Raw genomic sequence first — 19,061 nt, forward strand, 5'->3', positions numbered from 1 at the left:
CTGCACAACAATAAGCAATGCCAATTAAGGTTTGTTAAAGTGCTTTTTCCAAGAAGTTTCTGAAGCTTTAATTACAGTTGCTTCCACTGGTATTTTCTCATAGCTCTCATTTAGAGAAAAACACCGAAAAATGTTCTTCCTCAAAGTAGATAACGTAATATATTAGCAATGGTTGAACCTCACTATTGATAAACACGAGCTAAGCACTAGCACGAAGTTTTCCATACGTGCTATTTTGAACAACAAACAGAAAGGGCAGAAAAAAACCACAGGGACAGCAAGAGCCACCATTCCTCTCCCGACCCCGCAGCACACAGCCAAAGGACATCGGTTTTAAAGCCTCGATCAGCTACAAGCCAACCGCCAGTACCAGCATGAACCGACACGAGAAGTATGGGACTGATGCTGAAATAAAGCAGGGCACGTGTTTGTCCCCCCACCTCTGAAGTATCACTTTCTAAGGCTTGGCGCACGCACAAATACACAAACGTACCGTTTCGCAGCGTCCAAGCCGCAGATCAGGGCGAACGGGGCCGAGGCAGCACGGCAAACGCTCCGGGACCGGCTCTCCCATCCAGGAGCTATCTATATCTGGAAAGAGGTACTGCGTTTCTTTCCCTTAATCCTTCAAATCAAGCTCTGTCTGCCACTTCATTCTCCAAATAACAATCTGTCCCAGCAGAGTTTATGTTTAGACTCTGGCGTTAACCCTGGCAAATGTGTTTGGAAACCTTCTGTTCCCAAATTTTTTCATGTTCAGCAGGCCAGAGATTACTAGGAGGCAGCGGCGCTGGACAGGAAAGAGACCAAGACAATGTACAAAGCCTACTTTCATTGAAAATTCACCAAAAAGGCAGACCTAGCTTTTATATAAAGCATGATGACAGCAACTAATTCTGATGTTTTAGAATATAATGCATGAATGTATAAGTACATGTAATAAGGCATAAGGTAGATATATCTTTGTATTTTACTTTTAAAAAAAATCCTTTCTACTTCAACTCTTCAGAAGAGCTGATTAAAAAAAAGGCAGAATACAATTAGAGGCTACATAAAAGCATGCTGAAAGCTAGTTGATAGCAAAGTGTTTTAGGTACGAATTATTCTGTATAGCTATGACGGTGAATGTTTTATATAGGAGGTGATTACTATTAAACATCCGATAGACCAAAAAAAAAAATTAATAGTCAAAAGAAAGGTCAGAAGGACTGCTGAGAAGAGAGACAGTGTTTTCAGAGAAAGCATCGCTCTTCAGCGATGAGGGATCGCTGGGGAGAGAGGCAATACTTCTGTCCAGCGCTCCCAGCTCTTCGATTTGCAGACCGGGAATGCATGCCTCCAGGAATTTTGGACTTGTCCCTGGAATGCAGAATGTAACACAGGGGTCACAGGATTTAGAGCTTTCAAATTATGCTTGCTAAAATTTTAGGTTGATGACTCAAGGGTTTCTTCTGTTGTCGTTGTTGTTGTTGTGATTTTTTAAACAGAATTCCAGACTTCAGGCTGCTCGTTCACGAGAACCAGAGCCACACTGCAGGGTCACACACCAAAAGCAGCAGCAGGATGTGGCTCAGTTATATCATGTGCCCCTCTGTACTCCTCCAGCTCTATGTGCAAGGAACATTAAAGTTTAAATAGTTTTGCTAATTGGAGCAGACTATAACATTCTTCATTCTTAAAGGCAGCAGAAAATATCAGACGTTAAAATTCTACTGCAGTCCCAAATTTCTCATTTTTGTGACTTTTGCATACCCATCTCAGCTAGAAAAATAAATACTGCATTTTATAAGCAGTAATCCTGATACTAACCGTATTGGGGTACCTCAGCTATTCTAGTTTTTACAGACAGGAGTATTTTATCCATGATTCAACACAGCCTTTTTACCAAACAAGCTGAATAAGTCACTTCATCCCATCACAAATAGATCTAGATTTTGTGTTATTTAACTAAGAGCAGCAACATTGTGTTGCACCAGCAAAGATAAACAGGCCAGCACGCTTGCGCCCAGCGAGCCACGGCCAAGGGTAATCAGGTACCGGTCGGTCACCAGCTAAAGCATGGCAGCGCAGGGACATGCAATAGGGCCTGCGGGGCCTGTTTCTATTGCACGTCCTCTATATCATCCAGTAGATCTGCCAAGCTAAGCATTACAAGAGTGGTGCAAAACAGGATGTTTAGTCAACAAAAAAATTTCTGGTTTTGAAAATCAGAGGGAAAGAAGAAAAAAAACACATTAAACACAAGTTACCTTGTTTAGACAGGTCTAACCAGTCCTGGAGCTGCAAAATGTCAATAGTCCCATTAAACAGGAGGGTATTTGAGAAGCAGCTAGGGGTTATACTGCATTGCAAATTAAATTTCATCAGGCTATCGTGACAAAAACATCATACTGCAATGGGTACTTGCATGAATGTGGCTTACGAGACACCTGAAGCAATCCTGCTCTATGCAGCACTACCGAAGAGGCAGCCAGAGCACTGGCCACTTTGGGGTATCGCTTCCAGAGAGATACAGACCAATTCCGAGGCTCCGGAGAAAAGCAGCAGGGAAGTGCAGGACGAAGAGACACAGAGCTAGCAGCAGTGCTGGGACCGAGGAGCAGAACTGCAAACACCCAGACACATACAAACCTGCTGCAGACAGAAATCAATGTCTAGGACAAGAGATAAAAATCTCATCACAGGGTAGATTTAAAACAAATACTAGAAAATAGCTTTTAGCAGTAAGGCTACAGAGGCATGGGAACACGTCGTCTGGGAGAGGTGAGGTCCCCATCCTGGAGGGGCCCAGGACCGCGCGGGCAGCCCGGCAGCCGCTGCGGGAACACGTGCTCCCTCCTCGATCTGATTTCATCCCAGCCTAACCGCACTTCAGCAAGCGGAAGCGGCTTGTCCTTAGGAGAGGCAGCGTTACAGAAGTACGTCCACGTGTCCCCTACCGAAACGCCCTTTTTCATGACGTTCACTAGTAGAGAAGAGGTAATAATTGTACTGAAATAAGAAAGAATATTATTTCACTGTGCTTTCTAACATTTAGCAACAGGCGATGGAGGCTAGACGTGAGACACGCTGCATAGAGCCGTTAGCGTAGCGACTTACAGCGGAAGCTTGGAAAGTTGCTTTTTGTATTCCGGCGATTACGTCTTTTACGTTTGTATTTTAGCATTTAGGTTAATTTGCACCTTAATCTCCCTGCACAGTCCGAAATAATTGATTTAAACTCTGAGACTGGTGAAAAAGCATGCAGACAGAGAGCATAAGGACTTAACAAGAAGCTGCCTCACGGGTTTAAGACTACCTGCCTTAGCCAAAGCACCCCGAACTAGGAGAGGCTCCTGCCTGACAACGGCTAAGGGAAGTTTTTCTGCAGGCCAACGGGTCGCAGCGCGAGCAGCGGGAGGAAGGCGCGTGCCCGCCCCGCTGAGCTACCGGCAGCCTTTGCAGAGGGTGAGTGCACTTGGGGGACCTGGCACAGCTGCACGGTCGGAGGAGAAAGCCTAGCTGGAAGCTCTGGTTATTTAGGACCGGCAGCACAGCAAGAAGTCATCCTGCAGCCTGCATTACCCTCCATTAAATTACAGCAAGCAGACAAGCCCTGTTTAGCAAACGGGGACACTCCCATCCAGAAGGGAACCAGTTCCAGCAGCAAACACAGTAAAGAGTTACAGCTTGAAAGGCAGAGGCGCAGATTACGGAGACAATTCCTCAAGGTAAGTGTCGCGATGTTCTTAAAGCAACTCTTTTTTTGCATCTCATAAACGCCCTTTCATACTGCCGCCACCTCCACACCGCGAGGCTTCACAAGTTACTCTGCTATCTCCAAAGGGCCGTTGCTCCAGCATTTACATTAAATCAAGCGTATCTGCAGAGCGGCTATCGCCTCCACAGCAAGCTTCCCGTCTAGCTCAACCCCAGCACAGAGTAATTCAATCCTGAAAGAGATAAGGGTCCTAGGCTTTCCAAAAAATAAAAAAAAAATTTAAAAAAAATCCCCCAGTTTCACTTCATCCGCACATCCTGGAACAAGAACAATTGCCTTTAAGGGAGCAAGCATTTCAAAGCATTTAGTAAAAAAAAGCGCCCAACAGCTTACATTTTCTAGCGGTCCGTTTCTGGCCATCAAGCCTCCTCTGCCTTGTCCTACCGGCTTACAGATGCCACCTACCCATTTTTCCCGTTTGTAGGAGCGCATCAGGAGAACCCCGTAAACACAGCATCATCGAGGCGCTCCGGTCTCGCTCCCTCCTGCCGCCTGCTCCCAATCCGGAGGCGGACAACGCCGCTTCCGCGGCGGCCGGGCGCGACGGTCCCTCGGGGCCCGCTGGAGCCCGCAGCGGCCACCGCTCGCCGCGCGGGGACAGTCCTCCGCGGGAAACTCCCAGGCCCGCGGGCAGGAAGCCACGCGCCCTCCCACACGCTGGATTTCGATCCTGTTGTGGGAGCTGGACTGAATAACTTATAACTTCGCACAGGCTTTTGGGGGGCGGGGGGGGGGGGGAGAAAAAAAAAGGATGAAATCCTTCCAAACTTCTTGGATGCACAACAGACGCGTTGCATAATTTTCATTTGGCTAGAAAAAGCTTTTGATAAAATTACTGTATTTATAACTAATACCTCTCCCACCTCAATAACTAGGGGATCGAGGAAGACTGCAATTTCTTATATTCAGGAGAGGAGAGAATTTCTGAAGAGACAATATTCTCTTCCAAATGGGGATTTACAGTCGACCTTAATCCAGAGGGAATCGCTAAACATCTTTGGTGCCAAAACAGATTTTAGCTGTTTTTCCTGCTGTAACAGACCAAATTATCTTACAACAGGATACTGAGTATTTCTTTAATAGCAGTGACGCTCTGCTTTCTTCCATCTCTGAACACTGAGCAACCCACAGAACAGAAAGCTGCAACCCCAGCTTACTGCCCTGGGCAAAATCATCTTTCTGCTTTTCTGCCTGGTATCAATCTCATGCAAAACAGCTACTGTAACCTTAACATCTAGCAATATCATTAAACAAAAGACATGGACAACAGATACTTTATGCATTTCAAGGGAAATAACTGGCAGCAGCCCTGTCCTAGCATGCAAAGGCTGATTTTAGTCTGCGCCTACACGATGGTTTCCGTTTCCTCCGCAGGCTCTTAGTTTGAGTGGATTAGCGTTAGCCCCGGCGCTGCAGCTCCTCCAGCAATACTCCCAACTGGATTTTTTGCATAAGAGCGTGGGATGCAGCTTTCTGAGCCGCAGTTCGGTTGCAATCGGGCAGTTAATAACTTTGCTGCAACCACAACAAACTGAACGTCCTGCAGCTCTCCAGCCCGCGAGGGAGGGCTCACGCGCTCAAGGATGCTGTGGCAGGACTGCAGCGACGGCATCAGCTTTAAACTATTTGGGCATATAAGCAGCTGCTGCCAATAAATTCTCTTAACTAACTCTCCTCCCTAAATGCTTCTAAATATCCCAGATTAACTGAACTCGGGAACTGGCTGCCAGGCATACTTGCACGTAATGCCTGTGGATTACGCTTGGGCTCATCCAAACCCCTGCACCCATCACACTATTATCTGGCATGCATATCGCTGCAGAGTTGTTTACCTGGCCTTGAAACTCCTGTGCCTTTTAAAATACCACGTATTTAAAAAAAAAAGGGGAGTAGTGGGGAAGAAAATGACCAGCTCTTTCAACTAAGAAAACCATTTTCACTGGAGCATGATCATCACTCAGAGAGGTGCTCTGTCCTTTCCCCGGACAAGCAGGTAGCTTGTTTTAAGAACAGCTACGTTAGAGAACGTAGAAACCCTCAGGAAAATGAGCACACTTTTTAAATCTTTGATTCTTCACCTCCATTTATTGTAGACTTTTTATTGACTTGCAACATGCCATGCAAGTTAATCAAAACCTTGTGGGGGTTTTAGCGGAGATGTGGTTGATGGGAACAGACCAATTTCACCACTGCAGATGTCTGCAACATCTGCAAACGTGCAGAACTTACAGCTTTTCATTTTTGCTTCCTGACTCTTCTTTCCACCAGTTCCCTACCCCCCCCCCCCATATTTTTTCTTCTATTCTCTTCCTGCATCCTATTCCACCCGAAGAAACCAATGGGAGTTATGCTACTGATTTGAGGAAGAACACAATTTCACTTCTGGACTGCAAATTTTTACCACAGGTCTGTGCAACACTCGCCGACCGAAGCACGTGAGCAGTTCCCTCTCCCTGCAATCCCTGCAGCATCCGGGGCAGACACGGGCAGACAGAGCTGTTGCAGCAGGGACCCTCCTGGCTCCCCTGCCTTTAAGGCAGAAGAAGTAAATCCGATCTGGAGATTCACACTGCATACTTCAGCTAGTGCCATTAAATAAGTAAAGATGCACTCAATATCCTCAGGAGACGGGACATTTTCACATAAGATACTCAATGTAAATTCTCAAAGATTTACCTACTACTTTTATATAAACTCCATTTATGAAAAAACAGCTATTAATGTGAAACAAGTAAAATAAAGGCATCTTTCATATTCAGTTGTTTCCCTGCAAAAAGAAGCCACACAATCCATCCATCTACCCCAAGACTTGAGGTAAAAAGGAAAAAAGATTTGCAACAGATGCGTGTTCTTTGATCACTGCATGGAGATTGAATCTAATGGACCGTAAACTAGCAACCCTTCCTGTGTCAATAAATTATGTATGAATATGTATTCATACAACAAACACATACAAAGCATTGGGACAGTGAGTCAGAACTGGTAGAAAAATAACCTATTGTGGAAAAGAAGAGTGTAAAACATTACCATTTTACGCATTCATTCCAGTTGCTAAAGAAATCCAGTTCTATGGTTTACCTGTTTTCCCAATGCAAATTCTACTTTGCAGAAGTAGGAGTTGATTTTTCTATTTTAAACAAACTGCTGTGAAACAAGTGAGCCCAATTCTTCTCCTTTCCCCCGCAAAGGTAGGTAGCATCTCCACCACGTGCTTAATAGCAAGGAAGACTTCCTTTCAAAGCACAAACAGGAAGGTTGCAGTCAAGTTAGCTATTCTGAGGAAAAACAAAGCAAAGTTAAAAAAGCTTTGAGGAGAAAGCTTTATGAAGCCTATAATTTAAGAAGGAATTTAACTCTGAAATCCTTCATTAAAAAAAAAATTATCTCCCAAATTATCATCCTATGCAAAATTTCTATTTGCAGGGGAAAAAAAGAAGTTTTCACAATCACTTTCAATATGAATCTAATCATTCTATGGACAAGCATATGCTTAACTCCAGAGCAGCATGCTCAACCTCCCAAGCACGACTGACAGTAACCTAGATGTTTATGACTAAATGGATACTTTACTTTTCCAAAAACACAGGTTTTCCAATGGTAAAACATGTTGTCTAAGACGCTGGAGAAGAAACTCTGAGAAAATTCTTCATATTATCTCAGCAGCTCTCACCCGTTTGCTTCTAAAGTAAAAGCACAAGCTATAAATATTTGAACTGAACAGCAAACAGCCAAGAATAAAAGGTTACCAAACAATTTCACAGTGAACACTTGCTTTTCTTTACCTCTCCTCTCCACGTATTCCTTTCTAAACCATGCAACACATAACTCCTTGAGGGAGGAAGCAGGAGAAGTGACGCATTAAATACCGCGCTCTGATCTGAAATATTTTGATTCAGATTTTTTAGAAGACCTGTCATTGTTAAAGCAAAAAGGATCACTTTTTGCAGCAGCAACTCCTCGAGTGCTCATCTAAATCCAAACTGCCCTATTTTTACCGATTTCTACATTAGTATAAACATCTGCTTTTGCTGTGCTGATTTCAGAAAAAACCCACAGCGCTCCCAGTTCTAAACTAGGAGTAGAAAACTTGCCATGTCTTGATACAGCTCTTTGATTATGCAACGTTTTATGTCAACTCACGTGGATTCACCATGAATAACTAGCACTATTAGCTATATCCCAGAACACCAAAAAAAGAGATACTCAGGGTTATCAGAAGATATTCCGGAGACCAGAAGCGTCTCTCTAACTGTTCCACAAATCGTTAGGCTAAATCTTAAGTGTTTTAAGATTCGAACTGCTTTGTTGCATTGGAGGAAGAACTTTTACCACAATGAAAACGTCTTTACCAGAAAGACAACAAAAACAGAACTGTTTACTTTGGCTAAATATATTCAGAATGAAGCTTTCTGCATTAAATAAGCTTAAAGAAACCTCCACTTGATGAACATTCATTCAACATTTAACAGGTTCATTTCTGAAAACAGGAAAATATACAGCGAAGACCTGGTAAGAGACACAGCATTTGCATAGCTCAAGCACTTCTTTGGGTTATCATCAGCTCTGAACGGTTAAAACGTATTTTTAACAAACATATTTAGCAGTGGACAGTTCATTGGGGAAGAAAAAAAAAAAAAAAGAGTGGGATGTTAATTGACTTCTGCCTGCTTTATGAAAGACTCTTCGTTAAGTTCCAGGATCAGGAAAACCCGAGAGGAGCGTGTAGAGACGGTACGAGCTGACTTTAAAGCCCTACAGAGAAGGGAACCCTTCACAAACACTCCTTGAGAAACGACCAGATTGACTAACGTGAAAGTCAGTGCACGTAACATGTTTATCCCGGTCCCTGACTAGCCAAAGCACGAGATGATTAGTACAAGAAAAGCGAAAGGCCCGAAAGAACAAGAACAGCCACAAAGGGAAACTGCATCCATCTACCCATACACAAATACGCAAGGGTTGCTGTACAGACAGGCTACGCCTAGCCTACAATGAGATCATTAATCTAACGAAAATATATTAGGAAAAATGTGTTGAGATTGACAATGGCACTACACTTAATCATTAATCCTGACCATATAACTTCGCTACGGGCAAAAGAGCTATTAAGATAAGACTGCTGAATCACTCCACAGATGGAACCCATCACGCCACTGTAATACCTGTTTATTAGCAAAACACTTCAAAGCATTTCTGAAAATTTACAACAATTTATGATTTATTTAATATTTGTTGTAATTTTATTGCCAAATTAATTACATGGGAGGAGAGGGGGGGAGTTTGTGCTATTCATGATAGGTCTGCCATCGACAGAAGTAGCACGTCAAGCATGACTTTTTTTCTTTTTTTAAATGAAAAACTGGCCCTGGCATTGCCAAAAAATGTGCAAACATGCAAAGATTCAGTTATGCAATTAAACACTAACAACAGTTTGGCTGATGATACTCTTTATGCTGACCACATTCAGCAATAGGCGTTGCAGTAAAAGACTGCAAGATAAAAGGATTCATCCCATTTCTGTGCTAGCATCTTTACTAAAAATTTATATAAAACTAAGAATTTTCAAATCAAACATTTTAGAGTTAAAACATAACCATTTACTATTCTTCCAGATGTCTAAAGAGCAATGCAAACAGAGCAGTCTGGGCATCTTTCCTAGCATCATCGATAATATTTGGAAAACATGCTGCCTGGAAGATACCAAGTAAGGGCACTAAAGACCAAAATTACTGGTTGCTTCTGTCTTCTGCATTACTGGCTCCACTGGCTGCTGGGCATGAAGCAAAGCAGGGGGTTTCTGACATGTCAGCGGAGAAGACATCAGTGCCTTTTCCCCACCGGGTGCATCGCTCAAGGCAGACGGGACCGAGCGGGCCGCGGGCCGTCAGCGCGCCGATCTGCCCACAACGCACCGCAGCCTTCATCCATCCTGTGCCAGGCTCCCGGCGCGCCGTCCAGAGCTTTTCCTGCGCACCTACCCTTTCCCACGGGGGTTTCTACACGACGTTCAGAGTATCTACGTTAACGCAAGGTGGCTCAGCTGTGGCATGTCTCTAAGCCCTTCCCTGGGAGTGAAAGCACATCTCTCGGGCTGACTTATTCCAAAGTTGCGGACACAGACTCGCAGGCCACCCGTGTGCCGGCAGGACGGCAGGGCCAGAAAACGCGCCTTGAGCTTTGGCTGCAGGGTGGTAAGGCTTGTGACAGTCCTTCCCAAGCGTCAAAGTCCATCTTAGAGCAGCTTTCAAAAGCCATATTTTTATTAAAGATACTTCTAACTATTAAAAATATTTGTTATTGCATATGTCACTTTCGTGGGTCAGCTTATTGTAAACTTACCGCTCGCAAAACTCCAAGCCCGGTAAACACGTGGACCGATGCGAGATTCATTAACGACAATCATTGAGATGTGCAAGCAGACTACCTTCATTAACATAAGTTTGCATATAAAAACCAAGTCGCAGAACTGCAGACCAACGAGTTTGATCTGAAAGCATTTTTGTTTTAGCTGAAGTTAGCACTGCGTTACAGGAAATGTGCTTATAAGGCTTAACACTGTTAGATGGATGCAGAGACAAGTATTTGCTTGTGAGCAAGATACATAAAATGCAATTAGCCACGCTGCCAAAGAGAACGCTAATACCATATTCATCTTACAAAGAAATTCTCGGTGGTGTATCTTCCTATTTGACTGGTTTCTAGTTTTATTTACTTGCAGAAAAAAGGGGAAACCCAATTACAGAAGAAGAACAGCAACATCTTTGTCACAAAACAGAAGCAATTAAATCTCTCCTACACATGGAAACATGAATTAAAGCTAATTATTGCATATCAGTCAATGTAATTGCAATTCAAACCCAACATGGTCCATGTAATTAATTAGCACTAGCTGAAACCTTATAATGCAGCAAATGTACTAAAACACTGCGTCAAGACTATTTCCTTGTAGTACCAGGAAGTCATATCACTTCTCTTGTCTAATTTAAGGAGCACTTGGTCAAAGAAAAGATAGACGGATTTCCCCCCCCTACCCACCATCAACATTTGAAGTGATATTAAGCTCCTTATTCAGACACCTTAATGAAGGTGTCCATAGCGCAATTACAGTCTATGTAGGCCCAGTCGAGGCAAAGCGATTCAGCTCACTCTAGAATTCCCTATAATCAACTGCTAACGGCTGCAACAAAAACCCACCTGATCTGGGCACATCAGATTCTTCGCTTTGATAGGCTTGTTAATGCACAGAATTGGGGGGGGGGGGGGGGGGAGATAGCACGGAGGAGATTTTTTTTTTTTTTCCTTTTTCAACTCTTATTAGCTTAGCTTTCTTTTGTTCCCCTAGCTATAACCCTTGCTATAGAAAAACTGTTTACAGAACTCCAACTGAAAGATAACTCCAGAGAGGGCATGGCAATATTTTCCAGCCTTCACTTAACTATTATGCTAGTTCCACTCGGATTTGTACTGCCTGGCATTTTTCAGAGACATTCTGCCAAAGCAGAAACAATAGAAAGATAATTTGTAGCTGCAGCAAGGGCAGTAGCTCCACCGTTCACCATACAAAGAACATTAACTCTTTGGCAAACAAGTAAATAGCAACAGAGCTCATCTACTGCAACTGATATACATTTATATACATACATATGCATATGTGTGTGTGTGTGTGTATATATATGTGTGTGCATATATATATATAAAAAATAGAGTTCACGTGAGAGAGAAATACTACTTTGTCGCAAATTCCACAAGAATCAGTGATTAGCATTATTTAAATATTAAGTTCTTTTACCCCTCTTCCAGGTGTATTGCTCTAAAGAAAGTTTCACCTTCTGTGAAGACCAAAGCCAAAAGACCAGCTTCGGACTGCACGGGCAGACCTTTTCCCAGTGAAGGCAGACCAGTGCTAGGCTGGGTACAGACCCATGCCCACCTGGGCAAATAAAGGCCAGCACGCATCTTGCATCCTTTCAGTGCCTGTCAGATGTATGTTGCTCTATGAGCCAAGCGAGCAAGAAAATAGCCCAACAGAGATTTTGCAAGAGAAACGCTGAATTTACTAGACAACAATTCTTTGTGAGGCAAGTTATCCAGGGAGCAAGCGATCACCACTTTCTTGTGCTTTCTAATGTCACGATTTGTAAACACTGATTATTTTCAGGCTCTAACCACGACAGAGCTTTTCAACTTTTTTGTTTCACTTTGAAATACCTGTCTGGGTCCTCAGTGTTTCTCAGTTTGCAATCTAACATCACCACTTATCTACCACTAATATGCTCTGGCCTAATAAATCAATGGTTTAACACATATTTAGTTACTTATTTCAAGTAGGCACAAATTAACCAAACCACCTTTCTGCCATCTGCTTACAGAAACTAATTCCCACTTAGGGTAATAAAATATGGTGATGTGACATTTGCACAGTAGCTATAGAAATGCATGTTGGACACAGCCCCTGAAACACCGCCAGTCTCATCTCCACAGGGAGACGGCTCAACACAGGACACAAAACGCAGTGAACTCGTGGAAATTTCCAAAAACAAGCTGGTTCTTCAGAAAAGGACCCTGCTGGAGAAGCAGGGCTGGATATGCCAACCCAGACTCTGCCATGACCATAAAATAAGAGGGAAGGGAAGGCTTAGCCATGTATTTCAAGCACGGGAAGTAGGTCCCTCAAGACACTGTTAGTGGGCTTGCTGTCACGATCTCCTCCCACTCAGCCGAGAGAGCATCAAATTCCACAAAAGAGTTCCTCCGCGGTGCCACCTTGCAGCGCCGAATCAGCATCACCACAGTCACAGAAGTGATACTCTTGCTTGATTCAAATCTTCATAAGGATCTTCCAAAATGACCTTTTTTCAGATGTTGCTAGTTAAAAATTAGCTGAAGTCTTAATTAACACAAAGCAGAAATACAAACAAAAATTCTAAGCCTCTTCTGTGGTTTAAAAGCCATCCAGCTGCATTTCACTGAGGGACTGACGGAGTCGGGGGTTTTTTTTTTTTTCCAGTAGGTGTGTTATAGATACACAGACTCAGATATTTAAAACATACGATGGATCAAACAACTTGCAAAGACTTTAACCTAATTATCACAGCTGAAATGTTACCACTGAAGCATAAGAATAATAAGAGATCATCACAGAATTATTACAGAAAAAGCTCATTTAAGAACTAGCTCTGGAAACACTAAACGAGGCCATCAAAAAGGATAAAAAGGCTTCAGTAAAAGGCATATTCCTGAAAAAAGTCATCTATAATGTCTTTGCTGCTTTGGATGGACCATGATTACCTGGAGATGTTACAGGAAGGAAAGACTAACACAGAAAACCAAAGACGTGACCTGGTATCCACAAGGCATATTTACCATGCAGGTGTAAACAGCAAGTTACTGCAGGGAGAAACAACGTAAGACCTTTAAGGTCTCAGGCAAAACAACCCATTCTTTCATAAGTATTTTTAAAGTTTCTTTAAAAAAGTTGTTCCCTCACCCGCCCCCCCTCCCCCCAGTCAAGAACAGAGTTTTCTCCTAACATTTCTGTCTACCAACTGTTCAATATTCAAGCATAAAAAAATTAATAGACCTATAATACCGATCTGTTTTCTTCTAGATGATATAGGGCTCTTTCATTTAGAAATTCAATGCATTCACTCTTAATTCACTTTCAACCCCACTGAGAGCCTATAAATTATTACTTTATGTAGCAGTGCATCCGAAGGCTCCAGCCAGGGTCAGGCACTGCACTAGAACAGAGACGCTGCCTCCAGAAAGCTTCTCTGTCCTGGTCTATCAAAATCCCCTTTTAGCAGATGCTAAAATGCTCCCTGTTTGTATAAAACAAACTTCACGCGACTGTTCAGTCTGTCAATAGACTATCTTCTGCCGTTCCCCGGCAGACAAGGTAGCAGTCCACCCGGGTCTTTTCTTTTACCATATTAACTGATTCAATGTCATTTAAAACATATTAAATATAGCAATATAGCAGACTTGAAAAACTGAGTAATTCACAAAGGCAAAAAGAGTCTACACAAAGCTAAGACCTCTTCCAAACATCATTCTTTCATCTTCCACCCTCCCCAGCAGTTTTTTAAACCAGTACTGAACTTGGGGACAATTAATAGCTGATACAGTTCTAGCAGCAGCAAGTAATTTTCAATGCCTCCTCCAAACCCCTGTTCCACACTATCCATCACTTACGGAGAAACATGATCGAGACAGAAGTCTATGAATAACTGCTTTTTCTTCAGGATTAAATCTAGACTGCCTCTAAACACATACAGTGTCTAGACTGCATTAACACATTAAAGCTTTGTAGACTGGCAGTGTTTCTGCTGCTTAATTTCATCTATCCCTCGCAATTCAGATCTTGAACTACTTTCACCATAAACAACAAAAAAAACCACCCCACTTTTTTATATAAAAAAAAAAAATTATGACGCTCACATAAGCAGATTACTAGGCACGATTAAGAGGATACGTACTTGAAAACCCAGCAGCAAAATTTTATTCCCCTGCCAGGTAGGATATTCTCTGAAATTCTGTTGCCTAGAGGTTAATAAAAGGCATACTTTATGATCAGTTAAGTTTGAAAAGGTCTGGGAAGTATGACGAGTTGGACAAGTCAGACAATTCAGGAGCAGACTTTGAGAACATACTACGTGACAGAACGGTGAACGTTTTAAGCCGCTGGAAAAACTGCACAAGGGATTCGGTGCGTTTTGTTTTCTACTTCAGCCGCACAGGAGATGAAAAAGGCACAGCACAGTAACACAAAATGGATGCTTTTCCAAACAAGTTTCTCTCTCCTGTTAAACATTCGCTTGCTACTTTTGACTGCAGGTTTTAACTGCTAAAATGGATGCTCTTTTCGGCTCATTTAAAAATAACAAGAGAGAATTGAAACCATTCTGTGCCTTGGATAATCCTGCAGCACAGAGTAATTTGAAATGACAGCTCACGCAAACCAGAGCAGGCTATAAACATGAACTTCGGAGATTAACCTGAACAGATCCACAGGGAGTACTTACCTAAACTGAATGAATTCAACAGTAAAATGCTGAAAAATAAAATTTGCCAAGTTTAGATTAAGCACACAAGAGCAGCAGGTATTAATTACTGGACAGAAGTTTAAAGTTTCCTTTAATCATTCCGAAATGCTTTGAATTTCACTTTTCTGGTGTAGCAGCTCCAAAACAGCTTCTCTCGTTGTACCGTAACATAAGAGGCACACTGGAAACCCTAGACAAGATTTTCTGGTCTCCAGTTTGGGCTTCTCTCCTTCTGAATTAGGCTTCCTCAAGTTACGTTATACCACAACTAGTAAACAAACTCTTAAGTACAAAAATCACTAAATTACTGATCAGGCGAAGCTTCTACTGCCTGAAAATTAGGAAGTCATAGACACTCAAGCTGTAGTTTTGCTAAAACATGTATTTTATACAGTCTCCCCAAACCTCTACATAAATACAACAGGATAAAAATCCTGGCTCTTCCGTGCTGCAGAAATCATGCTTACAGCACGGATAATTACACACAACATACAAAAGAAGGTCATTAACACATTTCTTACATAAAAACAAACCACTAGGCTAATAGCAGGCAGACCCATTCTCACACACCATCTTACCGGGAATAACTCACTGGTGATATTTACAAACACTCACACTTGAGTAATTGAAGGATACCATGGCAACCCAACTACAGCTTACCCAGGCTCACGTTTCCGCGAACGCATACAGCTCCTACCTCTCGCAAGTGAGGATTTTCACCACCTCCACCCTCTTCTCCCCCACCATCCTTCAGGAGTCACCAAGCTTGCTTACCGTCCAAACGAGGAAAATAAGATCCCCTGCAGATTAGGTTTCATGCATGACAGACCTTCAACTACACGACAAAAAACAACCAGCTCATCTCCGGCCGACCACGCTAGGAGCGGGCTGCGATGGTCCTCGTGATGAGCAGCCTGCTTGCGCTCCTCCGGGCGGACGGGAGCTGGCTAGCACCACCACACCTTCTGCAAACACTGAGCCTCACGCAGCTGCAAGTTATTAAACTGAATGAACGTTAACCATTTCGGCATTGACAGTACACTAAATGCAGTACAGTCTCCAGAAACTCAAGCCGGAGAGTTAAACCCAACGCACACATTTATTAAGCAGGAAACGGGAAGAATCTGCTCCTTTCTTACCTTAAGCAAAAGGAGGTCTCTGAATTCTAATGCATCGCAGATTTGTCAACTTCAAAAATATATTGGTTGGTGATTTAAAGCGATTTCCCTTTCCGATCTCCTAAAGGGGAGAGGTGAAAAAAATAATTTTTTTTTTTTGAAGCACTTAAGGACCTGCTACAGCCATTGGAGTTGAGTTCCCCCCCACCACCGTAAAAATCCTCTTACGCAGCCCTGTCTGCTCCTAAGACAGCACTGCTGACGAATTTCAAGGCTCAGCTCTTGACATGCAGAATCACTGAAGGATCAAGAGCATAAATGTCACTTCCTCCAGGCAGCACATCAACTGCAAAGGAGTCTAATCTGCTCTCCCCTCCACAAGCCTACCAATCGAAGAGCAAATCCTGACGTCTGCCTCATGTAGGGCTTTCATTAAATGTTTTTGAAGAATTCCAATTTAAACCTCATATTCAAAGGATCCCAGTTTTAGTCAAACCATTATGTAGTTTCACTTGAGAAGCTGCACAAGTGGAAGAATATAAACTGAAAAGCTAATAACACAGAAGTCCAAGAGTAACCTTGGACCAAATTACAGCTGCCTAAGTCTGGGCAGGAGCAGAAGCTCTGCAACTATTAAACGAGTTTCCGAAAAGATTTAACTAACCAAATTCCACTGCAAGGCTTTATTTATTTATGGTATCTGTGCTGGTCCCAAACTATTTGCTAAGCTTTCTCCCATCTCCTCTATTACTTTTGCATATTTCTTAATCAAATCCAACAGGCAAAAAGCCTATTGGGACTACAATATTTTCTAACAGTTTTTCGTGGTGCAGTGGCCTAAAGTTCCTTAAAATAGAAATTAGATGTCATGAACATAAGATCGTAAATACATGCCACATGCAGATTAAACAAAAATCAGGACAGCAGCATTGACTTGAAACACCATATAATTAACTCCGAAAATGGCATTTTAATGGTCTCTGCCCTTCCTCAACTTGGCAATAGCTGTATAATTACACTCTTATTAGCTCTCTGCCTCTTTCCCTTGCATTCCCAATTTAAAATTAAACAAAAACGCTTCTGTTGGAGTTCGTCTTCAAGTGATCTTGTTTTAAAAGGATTACCCTTCACTCAAAGCAAACCGGATTCCATAAAAAGAGGCTTATTTAGGCATTTGAAGTCTTTCTTTAGGTATCTACTACACACCTGGATTTTTTAAAAATCTCTTTGAATTTTCTTACTGAATTAGTTCAATAAAGTAAATTTAGTTTTATCACCTATTACAATTTATGCCAGCACAACTTGGGCCTGCATGGTATTTCTTCATATAATCCTCTCACTGGAGGCTCAATTTAATAAACAAAGGCAGCTCTAATAATTCAAATCTTACTTTCAAAGATGTGATGTGCCTGTCAAAAGCTTTCTGCAACACAGTCAGTACATTTCTTCAGTTTCTCTCCAAGGCTTTGCATATATTTAAGCCTGTGTCTTGCCTTTTGAATGCTGATAACTACTGTGTTTCTTTTCTCTCCTTTAAAGGATTAAACACAACCACACAGACATTTTTATTAGTGCATCACGCACCATTAAATTGTCAGCTTTTCTTCCACGATTCTCTTAAAAAAAAAAAAATACATGGCCTTGAAAATAACTTTACAACAAAATACTCATTTTCTTAGCGCTTATTTCTAAAGCGAAGCAAACAAAGCTAAAATTCAGCCAACAAAGTACTTTTTTTTTTTTCTCCTTACAGCCAGGTTAGAGAAAACTAACCACAGAGCAGGTGCATTTGTAAATACTATATAGTACATTCACATGACATCTGTCAGAAAGCCCTTCACTTTGCTTCCCCAAGATAATTATTTTTATTATTTAATAGTTCCTCCTATTGACTTCAAGTAGCAAGGCGGGCACTCCAAGCTTTTGCATTCTTGACATGCAGAAACAATTCCCAGAGAAGAAAAATTAAGTTTTTAGCAAGAGAAAGCAGTGAAATTTTGGTCTGACGTGGTCCTCTGCACAATAAGGATATATTTAAACCGAAGTTCTATTTCTTCCACCCTGAGAAGATGCACGTCACAGGACTCCCTCCAGTTACCCGCAAAGGGAATTCTGTTTCTTTATTACCTTCTTCATCCTCGGCTACTGTTTCATCCCATGATGGATCACGACTCCCTTAATGTTGCACGTGTACTAAACTTGACCACGTTACCAGAAGTCCATATGAATGGAAATGCTGGCAACTGATTGCTATTCGTTCCAGACAAAATTTAGCAAATAACAATAAAATAACAATGGTGCAATTTCCTTGAATGCACTTAATGACTGAACAGCTTTAAGATGCAAGCTAATAAGCTTTGCTAAATGACCACTTTTAGCTTTATAAGCTGCCTTGCAAGTCTACAAACATGTCTGCTTGACAGAAAAATCCCCGCAAAACACAGAGCCTTCCACCTTTTCTGTCAATGTTTCAATCTGCGAGTGCAATCTGCCCCCAGTACTCAGGTACTATTTCACAGACCACGACTTCCTTCTCAAATTGTAACCTTCCATAAAAGGAGACAAACATATCCTTGAAAAGGGCCACACCTCGGCATAATTTTCAATGCTAGAATTAATTTTTTTTTTAAATTTCCTTAAAACAGGCAGAACAGCAACTCAGAAGATACCCTAGAGTGTCACCTTTGGTGGTGGTAGCAGCCCTGTGGTCCTAATTTGAGGAAAAAAAGGACTAGCATTGCAAGAGTTAGTTTTCTTCAAGAATAGTATCAGTCTAATAAAAATTCTCTCCACAAAAGTCTTTTACCTTATATCTCACTACAAAGTTTTAAAGTATCCAACCTATTTGAGATGTTTAACTTCAAACGCAGAAGATCGATGAACAAATGGAGATTTAAATTTGCTCATTCCTTGTATTTTCCTACATACACAGCCAAGAGATCTCCATATCTATTCAATGACAAGAATTCATCTTTAAAATATTGGTAAGATTCCAGCAACTGTCATAGTCTTGTTTAATGTAGACTTAGGAGATCAATGCCAGGCAATGACACTTCTCTTGTTCTAGACTGTCCCCATATGGGCAGAATTGTGTTCATCCACTACAACAGGTCAACAGAGACTAAGCAGAAAGCAGCC

At 42.0% G+C, this 19,061-nt stretch overlaps 1 protein-coding gene and 1 long non-coding RNA gene across 13 annotated transcripts in view; one reads left to right on the forward strand and one right to left on the reverse strand.

The window, feature by feature from the left end:
- Window positions 1–19,061, reverse strand: part of GLCE (glucuronic acid epimerase) — a 66,390-nt gene that overhangs the window by 29,441 nt on the left and 17,888 nt on the right. For 3 of the 11 annotated variants that reach the window (XR_011143700.1, XM_068958225.1, XM_068958227.1), the window contains exon 2: window positions 15,945–16,044. The exons of 1 other annotated variant lie outside the window; for it this stretch is intronic. Coding sequence is in view for 3 of the 10 variants with exons in the window: in XM_068958222.1 (XP_068814323.1) it covers window positions 14,239–14,302; window positions 14,785–14,813; window positions 15,503–15,552 (143 nt within the window). In the remaining 7 variants the exon portion in view is untranslated. 7 more of the 11 variants (XR_011143701.1, XM_068958226.1, XM_068958222.1 and 4 more) reach the window with 6 other exon arrangements.
- Window positions 516–10,048, forward strand: LOC138068864 (uncharacterized). Of its 2 annotated transcripts, XR_011143703.1 has the most exons (3): window positions 516–601; window positions 3,371–3,710; window positions 9,373–10,048. It is a non-coding gene; the product is annotated as an uncharacterized lncRNA (long non-coding RNA). The 2 variants fall into 2 exon arrangements; XR_011143702.1 differs by lacking the exon at window positions 516–601 and having other exon boundaries at window positions 1,768–3,710.

The sequence above is a fragment of the Struthio camelus genome, chromosome 12 (genome assembly GCF_040807025.1).
Source record: "Struthio camelus isolate bStrCam1 chromosome 12, bStrCam1.hap1, whole genome shotgun sequence".
NCBI classification, from domain to species: Eukaryota; Metazoa; Chordata; class Aves; order Struthioniformes; family Struthionidae; genus Struthio; species Struthio camelus.